General features: G+C 39.3%; 1 protein-coding gene across 1 annotated transcript; it reads left to right on the forward strand.

The window, feature by feature from the left end:
* The first annotated feature begins 415 nt into the window (after positions 1 to 415).
* Positions 416 to 25,584, forward strand: LOC136265793 (death domain-containing ATP nucleosidase-like). Its single transcript, XM_066060709.1, has 4 exons — positions 416 to 447; positions 14,411 to 14,458; positions 14,748 to 15,617; positions 25,449 to 25,584. Exons 2-4 carry the CDS (start codon positions 14,431 to 14,433, stop codon positions 25,574 to 25,576), a joined length of 1,026 nt encoding a protein of 341 aa, XP_065916781.1. The 5' UTR covers positions 416 to 447; positions 14,411 to 14,430; the 3' UTR covers positions 25,577 to 25,584.
* Positions 25,585 to 25,602: the final 18 nt, after the last annotated feature.

Consider the following 25,602-nt stretch of genomic DNA (forward strand, 5'->3'; position numbering starts at 1 on the left):
GCATCTTTGCTTACGAACTAGACTCTAGTGAAGATGTAACTTTTACCATCCAGTTTACTGACGAAGAAGCTTCTGGACCTGTTCTAGCTCCATGAGAGTCAACAATGGTGAAATCACGGAAATCACGAAATCAAAAACCTTAGCCAGCTAACTTAATTTGATTGTAATTTTATACATTCAATTGTAATTGTAAGTTGTACGTATACTTTTTCTGGCTGTGGACACCAGTTGCCCACAGACCATTAATGCAGGCCTTGCCTGCATTAAAAAGCAGTTAAAATAAAATAAAATAAAAATCACGAAATCACAATTGAAATCATGAAATCACTAATGAAATCATTGATTTCAGAGAAATCACTGTGATTTCGAAATCTCGTACGCCCTTCGAGAAAGTGGCGGACCCCCCGCGGATTGGAGATCTGTTTTCCTCAAGAGATAAGTCCCAAAGTTAGTGGCTGCATTACTTACACTTGTTATGTAGTATGGTTGCATGATAGATATTAAAAATTATGATTAGGCCACTACAATGAGATAACTTGTTTCTCATCAACTTCTCATAGAGTAACACATGCGGGCGGGCGGGTTATCTCATTATTGCACAAGCCATAGCATATTTGTACAAAACCAGTATAATAATCCTTTATTTTTAGGCTATTGGCAGGATGCACACCAAGCACTGGTGCACACTGAGGGTAAAATTCCAAGTGCACATAAACTTCAACTTCAGTAACATAGCATTCAAGTCCTTTGCGAAAGTTCCACCAGTCTTGGAGTCATGTACCATGCAGCAGCAGACAGCAGCAGTCTTAGCACATGTAGGCTGGTCAGTCTTATTAGGGGGAGGGGCTGTGTAAGCTTGTGGCAGAAGTAGCAACACTAAAGCTACTATGTCTCTTAGATATGATGGCCCTGCACATAGGGCATGCAGGTCACGATACTAATGCTAGTGTATGGTCTAATGTACACTGTAGCACTCACTGTTGATGCCTTGGTGGTTGTTGATGCTCCAGAAAGCTCTCTAAATCAACACAGAAGTAAAAAACACTCATAAATGGTGTCTGTATCTCAATGGGATTGCAGTTTTTCATGGAAATAGTGCTTTTCTACGTGATAAACCCACTACCACAACACTCAAAAAAGCCATGCTGCCATCTCGTGCAATAATGAGTGCGCATGGGCAAAAGAAAATTTTGGTGCGGGCGGTTGATGAGAAACAAGTAATCTCATTGTAGTGGCCTTATACTATGTACCTACTACCTCAGTTAGTGTATCTGTGTGATTTATGGCTGCACTGGTTTAGGTTTGCCGTCCGCGTACTAAGTTTAAAACGAGCTGAAAATTTATGGAGTTACGCCCTGGGATAAACTTATCACCGATCGCTAGCTAGTTTTTCCTATTGTAGCGGATACTGAAGCCGCCCCCCACTCAAACACATAAGCGGTCTCGGCATATCGCTATAATTATGTAGGCCGGACTAATAAACTATAGCCATCCGTTTAGTCTTGTTTCACTCTGTAGCCTACTCACTTGACATAATAGGCCTACCTGCTTCAGTAGTTTCCGGATTCCGTAGTTGGTGTACATGTTCAGTACAGGCTCTGCCTCCAGTGCCTATCTGGTAAAGCAGATTAAAAAAATTCAATAAACAGTAGTCAACCCCTTCAGCAGATTGTGTCAATTAACATCAATACCTTAGATATATATAGCTGAAAATCCGTTTGTTGCATTCTTTGGCATCCGACGATTATCTCGCCTACAACTAGCTACACATATCAGTGTGGATTTTGCATCAAACAAAGCGCTCATTCTCTAAGAATTGTCTCACTTTTAATTGGAGCTTCCAACTGCTGTAATTCGTCGTTTACAGCGTGTTAAATGTGAAAGTGTAGAGCAAAGATTCTTTCTGTAAACCACATGCCTTTATGAAACTTTTAAAGATGCTGTGACCACTAGTTTCATGTCGTACAGCACGAAATGTGAAACTGGTAGGGTGTGAAGTCAAATCCCAGTAGCTAAACCTTTTAATTACAACTTCTTTTCCTTTAACAACTTTTTTTCATTTTTTGGTAACAGCTCGTATCAAAAAAAACTATAAAAAGTCAACAATAAAATTAATATTCATACACAACACTGAATTTTACCATCAATTCTTAGGAATTACGCCTTAAAACAACATAAAATACAAGTTATGAGCCTTAACTTGGTACTACAGGCTCATTGAAGAACTCCAACTCCCTTTCCCAATACAAAATACATGTATTTTACACCAATTATACAAAATGTAAAATATCAAGCACTAGCACTCAAAATCTCTACGGCATACTATACAACAAAAGAAAGCTCTTATTATTATTATTATTATTATTAAAGCTTTACAGTGGCCTGCACTGAAGGTCTGACAGCAACATGTGCTGCAGCCTTTGGATTAACCTAACCTAACACACTGGAACTGGAGACTTAAAGATTACATGACCTAGCTAACAATAAGGTGAAACAGAAAAGGGTCAAAGAAAGGAAAAAAATCCCTCCTACCCCAGGATTCGAACTGCAGGCCACCCAATGTCTAGTCGAGCGCCACACTCAGTCTCCTCCAGGAGGGATGGATTTTCTTCCTTTAAACCTAAGTATTTATTATTATTAAAGCTTTACAGTGGCCTGCACTGAAGGTCTACACAATTCCACCCATACTTGAACTGCTCTACACAATTCCACCCATACCTATGTTATAATGTTACCATAGCGACAGTTATTCACTGTTGATTACAACACAAAATGGGCTCCATACAAGTTCCATAGAAAAAAAGTTATTTGGGTGGGCCCTTGGAATTTCCAGTGGCGTAGGAAGCACGGGTGCTGGAGCACCCCCACAAATTTGTCTGCACGCGCCGCAAAGTAATTAAATTGATCACGTGATCAGACCAAAGCGATTCTGACAGTCACGATGACAATAACCTCGACGATTCCAATGTTGCAGTTCACCACAGCTCGCCATTGGATAACTGTTTAACATGCGATAATTCGTGATTCAGAAGAAGTATAGAAAACGATGGATTCACAATCCAACACAATGTCACGTGTCTTCCACGTGCAGAGATGAATAGGATTGAATTTTTCCAAGATTCCGATTAACATGTTCCAGTATAAAGTTTACGGAAATGACGAAAGTGAAGGTGATAAGACACAGCAAACACCGCTAGTAGCAGTAATAACGTGGATAATATTGAATAAGAAGGTGTGTACGTGTGTGTCAGTACCCGTGTTTGGTGTACCCCTCCTCCCTGTTTATTGATGGTAGCTGTTACAGTTACAACAACAGAGAGATCGATCCTTCTCTAGTCTACAAAGTGCTAATTAAGTAGTCTGGGAGTGCATGTTAACTGAACAACTTGTTGCTTCAGAACAGAATTGATGATTTAATTGTTAAAGCATTTACATTTAACACTAGGAAATAAATCAATAAATATAACTGATATGTTACTATAAATGATGATTTTTATATAATTCGGCCAAGGCCATTCTTCCATTCTAGTGCATACACAATATAATACATCTATACCAGTACAATTGCATGTAAATTATTGTAATACAGTGTTATAGGGTTTAATCCATATTTGTAATTTAGGTAGCTACTGTACTATGTGCATGTATGCGATCATTGTTTTGTCCATAAACATTTAATTTGCAATGATTTGAGCTATGCAAATCTAAAAATGTCGTCAGCGTCTGGGGGGCCCCCCAGACCCCCTGCAGGTGAGTCCGCCTTCCACCTCAGCACCCTTGCCTGAAATATCTTCCTATGCCTCTGATTTCAACTTGTTAACCTCAACCAAATTAGTTTAACTGGTATCATTCAACTTATTAAAGCCTACTGATTAAGAATCCACCCGTACCTAGTGGTTAGCTGGTTGGGTTACAAAGATACTTTACAAAACGTGTGAAAAAACAGGGTTTTTTACAACACACCTCAACACGTAATTTTGGTGTACAAGGTTCCCCCTGCTTTGTTCCTTTGTCCCAGCACCAACTCTTATATACCAAACTCATCGCTGTTCCAGGCCTTAAATTATCATGTGGTCAACGGACAAAATCCGCACAAAATCCGCACAAATAGCACAATGTCTGCACATAATTAGTTTTGGGCGGACACCCATGTCCTTGCAAAACCAATAGTGGTACCATAAAAGCTGATGTGTGCATGTTTGTTTGTAGTGCTAACAATAACTGTCACTTGGTTGCTAGGAGATACTACATTTTCCCAACCCAAGGATTTACCAATGCCACCTCCCCTTTGTGTACTGCTATCACCAGCAACTGTTATGACCACAGTCTGGTGATATGTTGCAGCTATGTGGTTGTGTTTAACCTCAAAACTTTCAATGGAAACTCCCTATTCCAATTCCAGCAGTCTATACAAAGTGCTCCTCTAGCTCATGTCTGTACAATTTGACGCTATGTCTGTACAATTTGACGCTATGTCTGTACATTTGTGAATATGTAAGGACATTTATCCTCAGCACCTTAAAAATTAAATTAAGGCCTGCTGTTCAATAAGGATTACAATGAACCATATTTCACCTCCATAAATCATAGTATTCGGAAATTATGGCGCCGTGTTTCAAAGATGGTGTTATTATTGTTACAAGGATATTGATTCACTATACAAATGGAATTTTGACTGAAGCCTTTCATTCAATTTATCCAAGTGTGTACACATGAGCTTTAAGCCTAAGCTACAAACAACCTATAATATCTAATATCAATCTATCTGCTATTACTAGAGTTGACACTCATCGTGACCTTGGTATCTTAGTTTCCTCCAACCTCTCCTGGGAGCCACATTACCAATACATCATTGCCAAAACTAGGCCTTTTGAGACGTACCTTCTCAACTCACAATACCATCAGCAGTAAGAAACAACTATATATGTGACTGGATTTTGGAAAAACGATCCAAATCGCACATTAGAAGTTTCGAGATAAACGGTTTTAACGAATTGAAACCAGCATAACTCTCCAAGGATAGCAAGCACGCGTATGAAATTTACACAAAAGATGCATCAATCTGTTACCTTGCAAGCCACTTCCAGTACTTGTAGCTGCTTGTACAGTTTCCCGCCAAATAAGATAGAAAATCTGAGCAGTTGGACGAGCGAAGTAGTATCTCGAGTGCTCACAAAGGGGTGGAGGCTGGGGGGTGGCGGGGAGGGCAAAAGATAGGCCTCAAAATGGAGGCAGACCACGATTGGAGTCCAGACATGAGATTACAGGGCTGTGCTGGCTCCTTAGTGGCTGATATGTAGCAAAATCTACAGAGAACACGTCTGGCCAACATTATAAGGCTGTCCACCAGTAAACCACTGATTCTTGCCAAGCCAGGTCCTTCACAAGGCCTGAAACCGCCATTTGGGCACTCCACACCACCCAGAAAAGACGTCTATTAAAACCAGCCTTGTGTAGTTTGAGTAGTGCTGAGGGTCAAAACTTGTAGTACGATAGTGTAGCTATCCACTGGTGGTGTAAGATAGGCCTCAAAATGGAGGCAGACCACGATTGGAGTCCAGACACGAGATTACAGGGCTGTGCTGGCTCCTTAGTGGCTGATATGTAGCAAAATCTACAGAGAACACGTCTGGCCAACATTATAAGGCTGTCCACCAGTAAACCACTGATTCTTGCCAAGCCAGGTCCTTCACAAGGCCTGAAACCGCCATTTGGGCACTCCACACCACCCAGAAAAGACATCTATTAAAACCAGCCTTGTGTAGTTTGAGTAGTGCTGAGGGTCAAAACTTGTAGTACGATAGTGTAGCTATCCACTGGTGGTGTAAGATAGGCCTCAAAATGGAGGCAGACCACGATTGGAGTCCAGAAACCGCCATTTGGGCACTCCACACCACCCAGAAAAGACGTCTATTAAAACCAGCCTTGTGTAGTTTGAGTAGTGCTGAGGGTCAAAACTTGTAGTACGATAGTGTAGCTATCCACTGGTGGTGTAAGATAGGCCTCAAAATGGAGGCAGACCACGATTGGAGTCCAGACACGAGATTACAGGGCTGTGCTGGCTCCTTAGTGGCTGATATGTAGCAAAATCTACAGAGAACACGTCTGGCCAACATTATAAGGCTGTCCACCAGTAAACCACTGATTCTTGCCAAGCCAGGTCCTTCACAAGGCCTGAAACCGCCATTTGGGCACTCCACACCACCCAGAAAAGACGTCTATTAAAACCAGCCTTGTGTAGTTTGAGTAGTGCTGAGGGTCAAAACTTGTAGTACGATAGTGTAGCTATCCACTGGTGGTGTTAGTTTGATTTTGCCTGATGTGCGATTTGGATCGGTTCTGTAAAATCTGGTCACATATATACAATATCCCTTGTTTGCTCCCTGTTACTGTATTGTTCAATTCTCTGGAAACCATATCTCATAAACACATGTACCTTTTCAAACAAGTTCAACACCGAGCAACCAAGTATACACTAAACGATTTTACCTGTGACTACAAGACTCGTCTTCTTAAATTACAGTTACTACCATTAATGTATACATTTGACTTAAGTGGCATTATGTTCTTCATCAAGAATTATAAATCGCCTCATCCAGGCTTCAACATCACAAACTACACTGCTACTGGAAACACTCGACTCGCCACTCATCGAAAATTGCAGATCTTCAGACAACATTATTAAAAATTCTATTTCAACAGACTGCCAAGAATTTGGAATCACCTCCCTGTCATTGATTTAGATCTCAATGTTGTTACAATCAAGCAAAAATTAAGTACTCACCTTTGGAATCACTTTTTATCAAACTTCAATTCAGATAACAAATGTAGCTACTCCTTCTTGTGTCCTTGCGCCAACTGTAACAAACACCCAAAAACTCCTAACTTTGACATTCTTTTATAGCAATAACCAACATAATTTTCAATTGTACTCAGCTAATTAAGTAATTACTTTATTACTTGTAACTCCTGGCCACTGGATACCAGTGGACCATCAGTGCTGCTCCTGCAGCACTGTAAAGCTTTAATAAATAAATAAATAAAATAAAAACCGCAACCATGCCAGAATGTGTAAAAACGTAATGTATGGTAAATTTTACAAACGTTTTGATATGTTTTTCTGTTATGTGTTCTTGTCATGCTATTTTGTCTCACTATCAGTTATAACTTTTCATGCTGTACCTTTGTTCTCTCATTTGGTACCTGTTTCTTCTTCTTTCCACCTTATTTAAATCTTTATAATGGTTAGTAGTAACTAACTTTACTGTACGAAGGTGATAACAATAGGTGATTATGTCAGTAGTAGCTTACTCTACTGTGATGAAAATAGGTATAGGTCATAATGTAGTAAAGAGAACAAGAGGGAGTCTAGTGTTATTAACATACACAACTCTGGTAGGCAGTAGTACAAATTCATTTCAATGTCATGTAGCATCTGATATTACCTGTATGACCCATGATAGATACTTACTAACACTACATAATAAGTTTGCGCCTGTGGATAGACATATAGGTATGCACAATACGGTTGGAACGAATGTACAAATACATACTCTGAAGCTTCTTTTCAAAATGTTACCGAAGCTTTGTTGCAAACGTCATGTCAACAATTAATGACTACAATTGATGCTTCTTAGGGTGTACACTGTAGCACAAACTCCTAGACTTTGACTATAATTACATCAAAAAATGTGACCGAATTTTGGAAATCAACCATATGGGTGCATTTGACATGTAAACTATTTAATGATCAAAGAACACGATTTACTGTGTAAATCTACTTGTTAGTGATTGTAAGCCATTCTCAATGCCTTAAATTACAAAAAAAAGTCTTGAAATATTTTTACACTGTACCCTCCTCTTAATAGTAACTCACTAAACATGAAAATTCTAATTATTTCATGCATGCCCATATGGGTGATTTTCCAAAATTCAGTCACAAATATGCTTCCACAAGGAGTGACAATACTTGTGCAACTGGTTTAACATGTTGGTATCCATGGTAATGAAGCTTTGGTGGGGTAAAACAGCATGTGAATGTTATGAAACCGAATGAAGCTTCGAAGGCTTCGAATTATTTGTCTCAACCCTAATACACAATATTATAATATTACAGTTGTCTTTGCTTATGTACCGTACGCAAGGAAATTTTGACGTCAGAAAAATTTGTCAAATGTTTATAAGCGCCTTTAAAAGTACAGGTTTTGTCTACAATTTCTTGATTTTTGTTTTATTCGTCAAATCTGCTGAAGTGTGAATTTGTCAAATTTTTCTGACGTCAAAACTTCCTTGCGTACAGTATAGTCTGCTATTTAAAATTACTTAGATGCTCACATCATTTCAGTGTATTTGTAGGATGGCATGAGGCAGCCTCATGTTCTTTAAAAGTGATATACTTGCAACATAGCTACATGAAGTTTAATACTTGGCTTCCATTACATTATGTCGAGATGGTTTTGCACATAGTGCTTACTGCATAACATGATTACACTAGACAGATGCAAACAGCATCGTGGGGCGAGCCTGAACATATTTAATGGGAGTATGCATAGCAGCAATAGGTAGTTGATGATGAGTGTATATTCAAGTGAACGTGGTAGCACGATGTGATGTTATTGTTTTGTGACTGATTCATTATTTTACATACTAATTCTGCCTTCTCTGCTGCAAGATTGTGTCCCTTTGCCGAGCATGTCTTGTTCTGGAGTATTCTCTGTTTCTCCTTCGTCTTTCTTCAGCTTCTTCTGGTGTTTCTCGGTCCCTTCTCAATCTGTACAGCTGTCTCCTTCTTGTAAGCCGTTCTTCTGCATTCATTTAGCCAACCTTAGGTGATTTTCATATTCACGCGCTGATACACGTGTTTCATACGCTGTAATCTACGTTGTATATTTCTCCGTGACATGGTCGATGAGACGAACATATATGGAAGTGCTGTAATCTACGTCGTATATTTCTCCGTGACATGGCCGATGAGACGAACATATACTTATGGAAGTGCTGTAATCTACGTCCTATATTTCTCCGTGACATGGTCGATGAGACGAACATATATGGAAGTGCTGTAATCTACGTCGTATATTTCTCCGTGACATGGTCGATGAGACGAACATATATGGAAGTGCTGTAATCTACATCGTATATTTCTCCGTGGCATGGTCGATGAGACGAACATATATGGAAATGCTGTGATTTACGCCGTTTATTTCACGGTAAGTCCGTTTATTTCAGGGTCTCTTTCCGATTTCTTCTGTAGTTTTTTGGGCATGGTCGCTGAGACGAAAGTTACGTGGGCGACTCGCTAGTGTGGGGCTTGCTCAGGCTCGCCCCAAATACACAATATTATGGCACGTTCTGCATTGTGGGACAGGTACCAATGCTATGATATTAAAGTGAAATTAATGTCTTTGTTGTCAATATAAGATGAATGTTATCAAATGTTGCACGTACATATGGCCTGCATAATAGGGCACATCGTTTACTTGTGTGGTAATGGATAAGCATGTACATTATTACAGTTGTCTTAGTGTAGCTACTGTAATTCTGCAGGAGTACCTGCATGCTTCCCATCATTTTAGTGTACTTTATAGGATGGTGGTATAAGGTTCATTTAAAAAGTGGTATCACCATGCATGCTACAGGGCATGAATGGCACTGATGTTTAATGCTTGGTTGTCATTATAATGTGGTCCCTGCACATAGGGCAGGTACCTGTACTAGTGCACTAATAAAAATGTAACACATAAATATCACATGACAACAGGCACTCGCCATACAATTGTGGAAATCCTAAAATCTGGTAACATGTATAATCGGTTATTTTCGTTTCTGTGCTTCATGAACTCAATTACAGCATTGGACATGCAATCAACTGTGTGGTGTGTCTTCATTCATGCTATAGTATGTTCACGTTGAGCTGAATCCTGAAAAACAGCTAAAAGTTAAAAGTGGATTTTTTCTCAACAGAGTTAACATTTCAGCTAACCAGATAACAGCAAATGTGTCAACAACAGACACGTACGGTTTGGCTCCATTACAAGTTCGGGAAAGGGCTGTAATGGACACTGTACTTATATGGCTTCCCCATAGGAAATGTATTGTGAAAATTTTGATTGGCCGTAAATATTATGTCAAACATTTGAACAAAAAGATTTTGAAATATTTTTAGCGGATCAAGCAGTACTACAAATGAGCCAAATTTCAAGATCGTGTGTAATTGCATCCATGAGTTATTAAATGTTTTTGAGGATTCAGCTCAACGTGAACGTACTATAGCTAGGTAAGCAAATCTTTACTGGAATCATGGTGAAGGACTCAATGACGAATTCAAAGATTGCTTTGGGTGAGGCTTTGAATTGAACCAGAATGGCTTTGACTTGGGAGTGGTTAGTTAAATGACTGCTGGATATTTTTAATTTATGCAAAGTCACCTGTATATCTGTTGAGACTCCTGTGGTCCCTTGTCAGCCACTCTCCAGGATTGAAAGCATCACAATAAAAACAATACTGTATTTACAAATATTTATTGAAATACAGAAGTATTTTGAAATTCTTAGATGTGACCCTCTGAGCACAAACTGGCCATTTTGCAAATTCCTCAAATTCCATTTTATTGCTTCTCTGTTATCTATAGTAACAAAGGAGTAGACAGCCAAAGTTTCAGCCTTTTGTGATGAATAGTCTTGGAGTTATAGCGATAGACAGTTGGGACAGGAATAAACTCGATTTGTACAGCAACGATATGGCAAATAAATTACAGGTGCTTACTTAATCGATCATAACTCACGACTGAAACAAGCTGTGAAGATGGAATCTGGATCAGTCTGTTCACCATGAACTGGCACATCGAGCAAGATATAGTGTTTTCACTGTGGGTCTCCATGTGGACAAAGAAGAAAGCCATTTCAACAATTAAATTATGGTAAACTGTATTTCTACAGCATTGTACATAAGCGCCCATAACCCATGGACTGTACAAACACAAAACAAAGAGTTTCTTACTCCCAATGAACAGGAGCATCTGGTAGTGTATAGGTTTTATCGATTTGAGCTTTGTTTCAGCACATAACGAAGCGATTAATGTGTTTGTTAAATTTTTATGTAGCATGCGTATTTTTACTTCAATATGTTTTAATAGCAAAATAAAATTTTACGAAAATGGTTGGTTTTTGCTCAGCAGGTCACAAATATTGGGACTCTCGTACACAACTTTTGGGTTTTGCATGGGTGATGGCAACCCCTCGGTCAATGGTCATGGTGCTGAGAGCATTGTAAATGAAGATTACAGATTTGTTTATCAGCATTAAAAGTGGGTCGATGCTGCTGTAATCCAGATGTGACTCGATTAAATTAAAGCAGAGGCGTGCATTAATAGCTATATTTTGGCATGAATTAGTGGTGTAGTTTTAGGTAAGATCTGTGTAAGACCCAAGTTCCGCTAGTGTGAGACATATGTGACCAGCTGAGCAAAAACCGGTTGTTTTTGCACATTCCTCAAATTCCATTTTTTATTGTTTCTCTGTAATCTATAGTAACAAAAGAGTGGACAGCCAAGTTTCATGTATTTATGATGAATGGTCTTAGAGTTATAGCACTTGACAGTTGGAATAGTGATAAACTCAATTTGTACAATACAGGAAATAAATTGTAGGCACTTAGATAATCGATCATAACTCATGATTGAAACAAGCTATGAAGATGGAACATGGCTCAATCTGTGCACCATGAACTGGCAAATCAATCAAGGTATAGTGTTTTCCCTGTACTTCTCCGTGTTGATAAAGAAGGAGGCCATTCCAACTAAGAAATGACAATGGTGGATGCTGTTTTTATCGCAAAATAAACACCCATAACTCAAGTATCCTTTGCTGTGTGAACACGACACAAAGATTTTCTTACTCTCCATAAATAGGCAAATCCAGTGGTGTATAGGTTTTATTTATTTGAGCTTAATTTCAGAACGTGATAACGGCGTGTGTAAATTTATCATGTAGCACGCATATTTTTACCAAGTGTATTTCATTTTGGCAAAATAGAATTTTATGAAAATGGTCCATTTTCGCTCAGCGGGTCACTTATAATATAAAGCTGAAAAGCCATCTGTCCATCTGTCACGCCGTTTACTCACCAATTCCTGTGCCTATTAATACATTTTGTGCTCAAAACAAAGCACTAATCATTGGGCTATGAAATATTCAAAATATTTGTGGTCATAAATAGTGCTCTGTGATATATACCGGTAATACCGTTTATCGCGATAAATTATAACCGATTATCAATCCATGACAGCCTTTGATAACCGATATATCAAAATACCGGTATATCGATGAATACCAGTATAGAATTGCTTTTAACCCAGCCTTTGGTGTTTAATTACCCGATTTGTTGATGGTTTAGCAGACACGCCCCAAACAAAAACTTGAAGTTGTCACATTACAACACATGCCTACTTGTACTGAACTATATATATTTTAGTTATTGGGATGCATATCTCCTTCATACTAGGCCCAAGAAATGATGCAATAGTTACAATAACAAGCTAACTATATATCAATATACCATGATATTTTCCTGTTACTAATACCATGTATTCAAATTTTATTACCACTAAGCACTAGTCATAAATCAAAAACTTTGGGGTGTATGGAACTAAAAATTTGCATGAGTGATAAGCATCACAGGTACTACAAACACACCAAGTTTCATAAAATCCGAAAGGTGACCCTAAATTCCTTGTTGATTTGACATGGAATGGCCCATAAGCAGTTTGTAGGCATGACAACAAGTTGGTCTTTTTTAAATGCAAATAATTGTCCAAATCTCCATGACTATCAGGCATGGGGCCAATTAAAAGTACTTAAGTAAAGTACAAGTGCTTTAGAATTTTCCAAGTACAAGTACTCCAGCAGCAATCAAGAGAGTACTTAAGTAAAGTACAAGTACATTTTGCTGTAGTAAAATATATACTGTATTCAGTGTATTGTAGTATGTAAGTGTGCCTAAGGGTATGGTACTTTCAGGTTTTTGTCAACCATTCTCTCTCTTAAACCCTTAAAATAAATAGCAGCATTACTTTTGTTTGCTGGAATGCTATGATATCATTAATCATGACTACACAATACATAGTAAGGTTGAGAAAGGCACTAAAATAATTGCAAGAAGTTGCTTCATACAATTTTGTTATTCTCATTATACACCCATTGTGTACATACTACGTATAATGTTTGCAGTACTTACAAGTACTTATACAAGTACTTAGCAAAGTACTTGAGTATAAGCAGGGCCGCCCAGAGAAATTAAGGGGCCCAGGGCAAAGAGTTAAAGTGGGGCCCTTGACCCAAGTTGTAAGGTGAAGACCAAACAAAAAAAAAAAAAAAAAAAGGTCACAACCTGCTGGCAATAACAATAACTACCCATCACCAACCATATCTCCTTATCTATAAGCTTGCTACACTGCTCCTCTGAAGAATACTGTGACTGCTCTATTAGAGTATTTAGATCTGACTGCTCTATTAGAGTATATCGATCTTTTAAACAGGTATTCAGGGGGCCCTTCATGGGGCCTCCTGGGGCCCCTTTCAGGCTGGGGCCCGGGGAAAAATGCCCCAGTTGCCCCCCCCTGTGGGCGGCCCTGAGTATAAGTACAAGTACATTGGAGAAATTAAGAAAGTATTTAAGTAAAGTACAAGTACTTTCAAACCTGTACTTAAGTGTACTTAAGTATAAGTACTCATGTACTTGGCCCCATGTCTGCTGACTATTAATCAGATTTGCACCAAACTTGATACGTGATTGTGCTAGTATCTTGATCGTGTTTTTTCACATTTGATTTTGTTTTATATCTCCTTAGCTAATGCTCTCAGTACTTTCAAACCACAAAAGGGTGCACTACAATAATAACTTCATGCACAGACCACTTTTCAAGTTATTCTATCAAGTGGGTTACCCTGTTATGTAGGTGTGACAACAAATTGCTTTTGTAATTTTCAAAATCACGCATAATTCTTAGTTAAAAATTGAGCTGTAAATGTGCTGCATTATGCTCTTACTGCCCTCCAAATTTGAAGTCAATCGACTAAAGCTTGCACAAGTTATAGCAAGTAGAATGAAAAATGAAGCAGAAGCTGAAGAAAAATACTAAGAAAATAAGATGGACTTTGAAGGCACATATCTCAGCGATAGTTGGGCAGATTCAATTCAAATTTGGAATAGAAAGTCCCCTACCCTGAGGGAGTTTCCACAGCAAAACGTGTTAATTTTTGTTCAGGAACTATTGAACTACGAATGCATGAAAACAGCATTTTCTTGGTTCCTGTAAAATACATACTTGTTTGTCACACGTCCGTACTAGCTGTGCCTGGCCACACGACACATTATTGTGTGTCCTGATCATGTACATTTGTACATATTGCAGTTAACATTCAGAGGAATAGTATGGCAGAAGGAAATGTAAGAGATGAAGGTATGTATGTAAATAGTGAAACCTCAGTTACAGTGAAACCTCAGGGAAACCTTACAGTGAAACCTCGTATGTATATCAGTTACCCAAACCCATAAGGACCACATAACTCCAAAATTGTGTTCAAAATCATTTTGAAACAATTTGCAAACAATTAAAATGTACTCATACTTAATCCAATTAAGTACTCACTCTTCAAATAATGCAATCTTTTTTAATCAAGAATCAGATAACTGAGATTCCACTGTAGATGTTATTGTAAACTGTTTAATGTATGTCTGCATTGTTGCAGAACCATTATATGATGAGGAAGATTTGAAGAAAATGTATAAGGATGCTAAGATACAGACAACAGAACTGAACTATGATGACCTAGACAAAAAACAAAAAGAGATGGTTGCTAAAAGCCAGGCAATGATAGTTGTTGTTAATGATTATGAAGATCTTGCCACCAAATGTTACCTAAAGCCACCAGATGGTAGTAATGTTATATTAGAAGTTCATCGTAAAGCTAAGTATGGGTCTAATATTGACACTCAAATTTTTTTGATTGGAAAATTTGGAAAATGTCCTGTTGCTGTTACAAGAGTTAGGCAAGGACATGGAAGAGATGCTGCATTTCATGCTGATACAGATGTCTTTCATGATATGAAGGTTATTATTGCAGTCGGAGTAGCAGCTGGCTTCCCTGAAAGTCAAGTCAAACTTGGTGATGTGTTAATATCAGATAGAATTCATGACTGCTCAATGATCGGGTGGCAAGATGGAGAAATTATTCCCCAAGGAAATATAATACCAGCTTCAAAATACATGTTAGAACGTTTACAAAGAAAGCTGGATTGGCATTTTCCATGTACAAAAGATCAAAAGCGGAATTCATCTGTGATTATAGGCCCAATGTTAAGCAAATCGGAGGTTTTAAATGATGCTAATATGAGGAAGCAGTATATTCATGCTCACTGCAAAGAAGCAGTAGGATACGAGACAGAATGCTTCGACATTATGAAAACAACAATGGCTTGCATCATAGTGAAAGGCGTATGTGATTATGCTGACCAAAAGACAAAGACATGGGAACCTACTGCAGCTCTTGCTGCAAATGATTATCTTTTTCATGATCTCATGGGATTAGATTTGAGCCTGTTACTTAATACTAGGCAAGGTTAGTATGTACAGTGACAGTGTGTATGAAAGTTTCTTAAGTAATTGGAAAGTATAAAAGTTATGCAACAGGCATGAGTGCAAGTTGTATATTGTTATGTACCACATACTTAACACATACGTAGATGAAAAGGACCTGCAGGACAACTGTATTTTTTATAAAGGCCAGGGCTCTACGTAAGTTTGATCAATTGTGGGTAGCAAGAATCGACCTAACAGCAACATTCTTACATAAATTATAACAAGTTGATGTTGTGCTACTTCTAAAAACCAGGTGCCATGCAGCTAGCTATCTTATCTGGAATTAACGAATAGGTTTTTTGGTGTGCAATAATACATAATTAATTTATTGTAATTCTCAGATTTCATAATTCATGAATTTTTGTAATTCTTCAATTACGTTGCTAAGCACTGCTAAGGAAGCGCTTCTTAAATAAACCACTTTTAACAACATATTATGCACAGAAGTATCTTCTAAACTGTTTTATAGTTTGACTATTGTGTTTTTCCCACAAATTCACTCGACAAAGCCTCTGGGCTGCTCTTCATTTTCATTCGCGTACGTAGGGGATGCCCCCCCTTCCCAACTCGAAGAGACAGGCTATCCCTGGTAGTCTACGAGGCTAGCACAGTTGTTTCTCAATTGGTAAATGCCTGTAAAACCCAAAGGGAAGGCAGTTCACAAAGTCTGAGGAGACTCGCCACACCTGTATTTCAGACCGCCAAAAAGAAACCACCTCAGAGCAAAATTTACCTGTGTGGAAGTTTAGTACAGCCTTCATTTTGCTTTTATTTCTTACGTAAAAGCTGCTTTCGCCATTTAACGATTTTGCTCAATTGGGTGCGTATGGACAAATATAGATAGGTAGATAGGTACACACACGCACTTTTACGAAAGCAATTTCAGTAAACCAGGTGCATGCCCACAGGCTGTGGGCACGCGCCTGGTTTTAAAATGGCCAGATATCCTAATGTGCTGGTCTTTTATATGGACTGCAGTACTAACCTTCTGCTGTCTCTTTCCCAGCATACACATTACAGACTCAATCCACCAACAATCCTCTTGTCATGCGCCCAAGTACAGCTAGTGCAGACGCCAATCGACAGACAACTGTGTATTTCACAGGAACCAAGAAAACACCATTTTCACACATCCATAGCTGGACAGAAATTAACCATACTAGTATCAGTATTGGTGCATCACTAGTGGATTTGGCTCAAATTTGAAATAGGCGGTTCCCTACCACAAGGGACTTTCTGCTGCAAAACTGATCAGTATCAGCCCTATTTGGTGGTATTGGACTGGTACTGGTAAGCTATAAATGTGTGATACCAACCAATACTTTCTATGATATCATCTGATTGCTTTTCAAGATTGCTTTTCAAGATGGTGACATACATAGCACATTGAGAAAAAACTGATGTTAGCCATGAATTCTTTGAAAGAAGCCAACCATTAGCATTATTAGTATGTGGAAACAGCAGTAAGCCACGAAATAAGATTCATTGAAGCCATAAATGTTATCCTCATGTTTGATGGCCACAAAACCAGCAAACTGCAGTTTATGAAACTAGCAAATGTGTTTAGTATCCACTATTGGAATTACTAGCTGTTTTGTGAGTAACATCTCAGTGTGGCAAAGTATCGGTATTGGATCGGTATCATCTAAAATGTACTTGGTATTGGATCAGTAGTGAAAATGTGGTATCGGTGCATCACTAGAATCCGCTGAGCCATCACTGAGATATGCGCCTTCAAATTTGTCTTATTTTCTTTATATTTTTCTTCTTAATTCTTTTTCATTTTGCACACTTAAACAAAAATCACAATAACTCGTGTGTACTTTAGTCGATTTACTTCAAAATTGGAGGGTAGTAAAAGCATAATGTGGCACATTGATAGTACAATTTTTGTATATAGATTGGATTTAGAACAGGGAGTTGTGAATGATTTTGAAGATTTCAAAAGCAAATTTGTCATGCATTTGCTACATTTGTGGTCACTCTCTTGTGTCATACGAATGTACACTATCTTCTAGCAACCAAGTGAATGTTATTATTGATAGAATCAGCAGACCTGGCAGCTCAGCCCTTAGGCTCCCTCCTTCTGCTTTTATGGGACACCGTATCCAGACAAATAGCACTATGGTCAGACACCTATGCATTTGACCAGATTTTATGCAGTGTGCAGACGTTATCATAAGCTCTGCTACAGGGCAACTTGTTTGTAACTAAATGCTGTACAGGGTTACTTGCCGTGTAGCTGAACTCTCTACCAGGTGGCTTGTTATGTAGCTGAACTCTCTAAAGAAAAAGTGTAGCTTAACTCTCTACAGGGTGACTTGATACGTGACTATATGATTTCTCAAGGTGACTTCTTAAGTAACTGAACACCCCACAGGGTAACTTGTTTGTAGCTAAACTCTCTAATGGGTGACTTGATTGTAGCTGAAGTTTCTACTGGGTAATTCATTTGTAGCTGACTTCTACAGGATGATTTTTATGCTGAACGTTCTACATGACTACTTGTTACGTAGCAAAACTCTTTACAGGGTGACTTGGTGCATAGCTGGATGGTCTACACGCTGGCTTGTATTCTTGTAATGTAGCTGAACTCTCACTTCCTTTATGTACAAACGATTTGAGAGTTCAAAAATCATGGGGAGTTAAGCTACAAACAAATTACCCAGTAGAGACTTCAGCTAAAAAAAAAGTCACTATAATAGAACTTCAGCTATGTTGTAGACATCCTGTAGATTTAAGGATGTCTAGGCTGGTTTTATGGGATATCTTTTCTGGGTGGTGTGGCAAGCTCGAATGGCATTTTCTGGCCTTGTGAAGGGCCTGACATGGCAAGAATCAGTGGTTTACTGGTGGATAGCCTGATCAATCATTTTCTCTGTTGATTTTGCTGCATATGAGCCACTAAGAAGCCAGCATGGCCCTGTAGTCTCATGTCTGGGCTTCAGTTGTGGTCTGCCTCCATTTTGAAGTCTGTCTCTTGCCCATGCCACCACCCCCCACTTTCCACCCCTTTGTGAGCACTCGTGATACTACTTTGCTCATCCAACTGCTCAGATTTTCTTTGGCAAGAAACTCTAGAAGCAGCTATAAGTACTGAAAGTGATCTGAAAGGTAATAGATTGATGCATCTCTTGTGTAAATTTCATGCTTTTTATCCTTGCAAGTTATACTGACTTGAATTCTTTACAACTATTATCTCAAAAACTTCTGATGTATGATTTGGATCGTTTTTCCAAAATTGAATCACATAATTATAGAGATTTCATCACAAGTCACCCTGTAGAGAGTTGAACACTCCATATGATGAGTTGTTTTTGACTGAACTCCTTACTGGGTAACTTGTTTGTAGCTGAACTCTCTACAGGGTAACTTGTGATGTAGTCTACGTAATAGCTAATTATGTAGCTGAACTATCAACAGGGTGATTTGTAACATAGCTGAACTCTTTACATAGTGACTTTTTGTAACTGAAGTCTCTACTGGGTAATTTGTTTGTAGCTGAATTCTCTACAGAGTGACTTATAATGTAGCTGAACTCTCTACATGGTAGCTTGTTGTGCAGCTGAACTATCTACAGGGTGACTTGTAATGTAGCTGAACTCCCTGTAGGGTGACCTGTTTGTAGCTGAACTCTCTGCAGGGTGATATGTTTTTAGCTAAAATCTCAACAGATGGCTTTTAACTAGAGGTGTGCGATTATCTAGATATATTCAATTATCGAGGTAACAGCAGTCACCTTAATAGAACATTCACATGTGTATATAGCTGTATGCTATAACAAAAAGCCAAACAAACTAAAAATTTATTTTTAAAATGAAGTAGGGATCCAAGCATCAAAAAGTAGAAAAACAAGAGATGAGTGATAGTGTTACAGCATAGCTCAGTGGGAAAATCCCTACTTTGGCATTGAACAAAATAATTGTTATAACATGCCAATGTGGATTTTCTCACAGAGCTATGCTGTAATACCATTATTCATCTCTTGTTTCACCGCTTGGATCCCTACTTCATTTTTAAATTAATAATTTTAGTAATATTAACAGCTACGCTATGTGACTGTAGGAATTATATTTCAGAGGGCTCAGTCATTATATATCAACATTTAATTGCCATTTTTCCAAACACTAACAGCAAGTTTGAAAGCAAGAGAATACACACATGCATACAACTAACAAAATAACTGTCCATAAGTACATAAATACAATGTCACACATAACACTCTGGCTTTTTTTTCCGCTCTGACAGAAGTTTGACAAATTCAAGTTCCCTTCATTTCACTTAGTACAACAATGACTGAACAGGATTCAGAAACTAACCAGCTGTTACAGAAGATGACAGAGCAGATATCGCAGTTACAAGCTCAAGTCACCATGTTGCAACAGAAGCCACCACCTTGGCTGAAGAAGAACTGTAGACTCGTCGAGGTTTCTGATGCGATGAAGGCCTTCCTAGAGGTAGTATTTTCTGGGACCATGGATAGTGATGATTGCACTGCTCGTATAAAGTGAATCGGTATGTTGGACTGTGACCAGATTCGCTTCATGGAGTCTTGAAGGCAATAGTACTGACAGATGCCATAAAGGCGGACAGCTATTTGCCGTGGCTCCAACAGTTCTGGCTAAATGCTGTATCTCCACTGGCAGCCATTCTGGAATGTACGAAGGCAGGGGAGTTGTCACTGGAAAAGGCGGTGTCTTCAGTCTAAGTGGCGTTGTGCCTGATGGTAACGTGCACTAATATAATTATGGTGCAAGAAAGGTGCAAGAAGCTACTACTGAAGCTTAATCCTTCTCTAAAATGTATGGCTGAAGACAGAAAAAAATTTGAACCCTTTGCACCTATGCTATTTGGCAAGGAATTCGCTAAGCTGGCCAATGCCACTGTGAATCAACAGAAAGCCATGAGGAAGATCAACAAGGCTGATGACAAGAAAGGGGTTTTTTCAGGCTACCACCCCCGAAACTACCAAACCAGCCACAGGGGTGGATTCAGAAGTGGCCGTAGACAACACCATCCTTACAACCGGGGATACAGTCACCCAGCTGAGAGCTCAAGTTGCCAACGAGCAAACATCCAAGGACAGAAATAGATGTAGGTAGGTTCAAAAGTAATAAATAATTGTCATCATACTCTCAGTCTAAATACAATACTGCCCTCAGTAAAGAGGGACATAGTAACCATTTTACAAGCAGAGTGCATAAAAGCCTTCAAGGACAACTGGCACAAGACCCTTGGGTGTTGCAAACAGTACAGGGTTTCACAAATGCTGTTCCCCTCAAATCAGCAGTTGCTGATATCATCAGAGGTGGAGTCACTGCTGGAGAAGCAAGCAATAACAGCTGTGCAACCCAGTCAGGGAATTTCATTTCAGATTTTTGTGGTTCCCAAAAAAGATGGGGGCTACCACCCAATAATAGATCTAAAATCCCTAAACAAATTTGTGGTGTAGGAACACTTTAAGGTGGAAGGCTTCCATATGGTGAAGGACCTAGTGGAGAACAAGGACTGGATGGCAAAGATACGTAGATATGAAGGACGCCTATTTTCTAGTGCCAATAGATCCTGCTCACCAGAAATTCCTCCAGTTTCAATGGATGGGATCACCACAGAGATTAGCAGCCTTCGTGGAGATGGCAACAGCAGCAAAACAGGCAATACGTATGAGTCCTCTCTATCATCGGCAGTTACAGGCCCTGATAAACAGAGTAGTTCCACTTGCAACTTCCATAAACAGAGTTACCACCAGATGGTAGGGCTATCTTAAGAAGCCAAGCAAGAGCTTGCATGGTGGGCAAGGGAGGCTCAGATGTTCAACAGTGCTCCTCTGCTGGTAAAACCCCCAGACTTGATAATAGAATCGGATACTTTGTGTCTGGACTTGGGGGGAGGGGAGGCAACTCTGAAGGATCAACAGGTCAACAGGTGAGGATGGGAGAGCTATGGTCAGTGGAAGAACATCAATTGCTTGGAGCTGACAGCAGCTTTTTTAGCAGTGAAATCCTTTGCGAAGGACAGGAAGAACTTCAACATTTTAATAAGAACAGAAAACATAACAGCGAGAGCATACATCAATCATTTTGGTGGGATCCACTCCCATCCAATGAATGCAGTAGCAACAGAGATGGAAATGGTGCATGAACGGGAGCATCTTCTTGATAGCAGAACACCTCCTAGGGGAGATGAATATTGTTGCAGACGAGGAATCACAAACAGTGTGGGATTGCTGCAACTAGATGATCCACCCAAGCTATTTCTACAGATCAACAATACAGTGGGTCCATTAGAGGTAGACCTGTTGCATCCCGCCTCACCCATCAGCTACCTTGACATTTCAGTTGGAGGCCAAACCCCACAGCAGAAGCCACAGATGCCTTCACTCAGAGTTGGAGCCAGTTTCAGGGCTTTGCCAAACCTCCTTGGTGTCTGATATTACCAACCCTGGCAAAGATTCAGCCAGAGAAAGCCAAAATCGTTCTAGTGGTACCTATTTGGAGGAGTCAGCTCTGGTATCCTCTCTTTTGGAGGGATTCCCACTCATTATCCCAACTCAGGAGAACATGGTGATATCACCAACATAGCTGAAGTTCATAATGCCTTCAGGAGTTCCTCAACCAGTCATCTGGCCATTGTCAGGAGTTCCTGCAGATCAGAAGGCCTTTCAAAAAGGCTTCACAATTATTGGAAGCTTTATGGAGAAGCAAGACCATATCAACCTCTTCAAACGCTGGGATAGTTGGTGTCGGGAATGGGGTAGAGATCCCATTAGGGGTCCTGTAGCTGACAAGTGAACTTTTTGGCCAACTTATTCATCGAGGATATAGATACAGATCACTGAACTCTTACTGGTCTGCCATCTCGTCAGTCCATGAGAAAATTGATGGTGAGGTAGTTGAGAAGCATCTACTTGTCTGCTGACTACTGAAGGGTGCTTTTAATAAGAACCCCCAAGACCAAAGTATGAAAATGTGTGGAATGTGGATCTAGTGCTGGAGTTATTTAAGAAGCAAGGTCCAACAGACTCCTTGCCTTAACAGTTATGACTGCAATTTTGTTTGCCTTGACCCCACTTTGTCAAGGGGCTGGTCTTGCAGAGTTGGATCTTAACAACAGATCTTTCATCCCCGAAGGGGTAAAATTTACACTTGTTCATCTTTCAAAACAATCCAGACCTTCACATCACAGTGTCAATTTTTTCTTCCCCACATTCAATGGTGATGATTGCCTTTGTCTGATGGAGACACTAAAAGTATATGAGAGAAAAACAGCTAAATTCTGTAGTGATTCTGGAAGAAATCACCTATTTAGGTCTTTTATTGGGAAACACAGACCTGTCCCATCTTGTACCATTGCTAGATGGTTGAAGTCATGCCTGCATAAAGCAGGAGTTGATACATCAAAGTTTCAGGCCCACTCAGCAAGGGTTGCTGCTACCTCTAAGGCTGCTATGTCTGGCTTAGCAGTTGAGGATATTCTGAAAGCAGCTTGTTGGTCTAGTAGAGGTATTTTTCAGAAATTCTATTATAAACTGCTGAGTTTGGATCAGTTGTTTTGGCGGCTAGTTCTTCAAAGTCACATGTTGATATGGAGACCGAGCCCTCCAAAGCATAATTTTCAAATGGCTAAGGTCATGTAAAGGCCACCTGCTATTCGGAATTATATGAGGAGGATGAGGTTGAAATATCAACATGTCCCACCCCCTTTGCATTATTTGTTGAGTTTTTCTCTCATATTTCATACAGGCTTCAAAAAAAGCCAGAGTGTTACATATGTGTGACATATTTATATACTTATGGACAGTTATTTTGTTAGTTGTATGCATGCACGTATTCTTTTGTTTTCAAACTTGCTGTCAGTGGTTGGAAAAATAGCAATTACATTTTGATATTTCAACCTCACCCTCCTCATATAATTCCAAATAGCAGGCGGCCATTACATGACCTAAGCAATTCGAAAATTAGATGTCCATTACCGTAGAGTCGGGTTGTTAAGTGCATATGTCTATTAAGCGCATACGCATTTCTTGTGACTAACCATGGCTCATAAGCGCACATGGCCTATTGCGAGGCTTAGCATGCGACAAAGCTACGCGTGGGAAGAATAACTGAAATTATGTCACCTTGAGTGCTTATGTCTCCCTTCGCTATGTATACACTAAACCAGCTTTCTAGATTGTGATATTCTTGTTCATCGTGAAGGATTTCACCCAGAAATGGACTAAATATCCTTATACACTGGCGTGGTGACCACGAACTACTCTATTACAACTTAGTGATTCAGTGTTTAACACACCATAATTAAGGCGTATACGTCTAACAGATAGTATTATTTTTAGAAAAATTATAAGCGCATGCACTTAACAACCAGACTCTACAGTATATATAGCTGCAAGTGTCCCTTGTTTCATTATTCTTTGTTGCTATTATCCCTGCTTAATTTAATATATACGTACTTGCTTGTTTATGTTATTAAATTTTATAGGTTTCATTCTTACAAGTACACAAAAAAATTGGAATTTTCAACTAGAGTAGGAACCATAGCACATCGATAGAAACAAGCTGGAATAGTGCATGATATTAAATCACAGTAAAACAATAATAAGTGTTATATCCCTACTTGTGCACCCTCTCTAGTTGAAAACTAATTTATTTGTGTACTTGTTTGTTAACTTTTTTTTGTAAATAATAGTTATCATGACTGGTGAACCCACGCATACCGCAAAAGAAATGGTGCTGCATGCCCAGCTATATCAATTATTGTCTGAAAACTGAAGTATTCATTACGCTTCGTTGTCAGCTATGTTAGACCCGTTACACAGCATTACGAATCAAGAACTGTTCAAAAAGCACCCCTGCAATCCACGCATACCACATCAAAATAAAGAAATGGGGCGTGCCCCAGTTATATCAATTATCATCTGAAAAGTGAAGTATCTATTGCATAGACAATGGAGACGGGTCCCCCCCCCCCACTTTTATGCGACAATGTTTGCAAGAAAAGATTGAGACACTTTAATAGAACAGTCAAGATCTTGATATTCTAATAGAGCAGTCAAAGTATTCAGAGAAGCAGTGTAGCAAGCAACTTAGCTGTGTATGTGTAATTAATTTTTGGTGGAGGGCAGCTATTGTCAGCAGGTAGTTACTTTTTTTTGTCTTCAGCTTACAGCTGGTCTGGCCCCCTCACTCTTTGGCCTGTTCCACCGCCCCTGATCCATTACGCTTTGTTGTCAGCTATGTTCAACCCGTTACACAGCAGTGTGAATCAAGAACTGCTCGAAAAGTACCTCTGCAATCAAAATAGCCATTATGAAAAATACAGACAATTTCCATTACGAAGGGAAGCCATCATCACATGCTACCGCCAAATCGACACTTTTCACTGTCAGCAAAGATGAATGGGACACAAAGGAGGACACTGGTAACTCCATGAAGAATGCATTGTACATACTGTGGTATGCCAAAAGGCACCTCGCGGGCTGAAGTAACGTCAAATAGTAAAAAAACCAAGCCCGTAGCCTTAGCCGTTATCGAGTTATGCTTTTCTGAAGGCATCAGTCAGCCAATAGGAAATTCTGTTTAGTAGATTTTTTTTTAAATCTGTAGCAACTTGTTGAAAGTGTTCTGGGTCAATCTGAAGACTTGCTTGGGCTTAGTTTTACCTAACCAATACTACCTCATCATCATCAGGGGAAAGTGAGGCTGGTTTTTGGGTGGTGTTTTTTCATGGGCCACACCCACTCCTTTGTGGTCCCTACTATACAGTACTATCGTACTGTACGTATGATTTGAGTTGAATTGTTTTGTTATAGTGCTTCCCATTGATTCTGACCAATCAGGTTTGAGCCAGCACATGCATCAATACTGTCAGTACTTAAAATGCAAGTACAACTCATTAGATTTAGCATCAATCTTAATAGATGACTATTTAGACTGCTGATGGAAAATCTACAAGAGGTTCCAAAG

This window comes from Dysidea avara, chromosome 9 (genome assembly GCF_963678975.1).
Source record: "Dysidea avara chromosome 9, odDysAvar1.4, whole genome shotgun sequence".
NCBI lineage: Eukaryota > Metazoa > Porifera > Demospongiae > Dictyoceratida > Dysideidae > Dysidea > Dysidea avara.

Coding starts and splice junctions, on each gene's coding strand:
- LOC136265793 (XM_066060709.1), top strand. CDS start 14,431: ATGGCAGAAGGAAATGTAAGAGATGAAG. Junction 14,459..14,747: donor AGGAAATGTAAGAGATGAAG/GTATGTATGTAA, acceptor GCATTGTTGCAG/AACCATTATATGATGAGGAA. Junction 15,618..25,448: donor GTTACTTAATACTAGGCAAG/GTTAGTATGTAC, acceptor GTTTTGTTATAG/TGCTTCCCATTGATTCTGAC.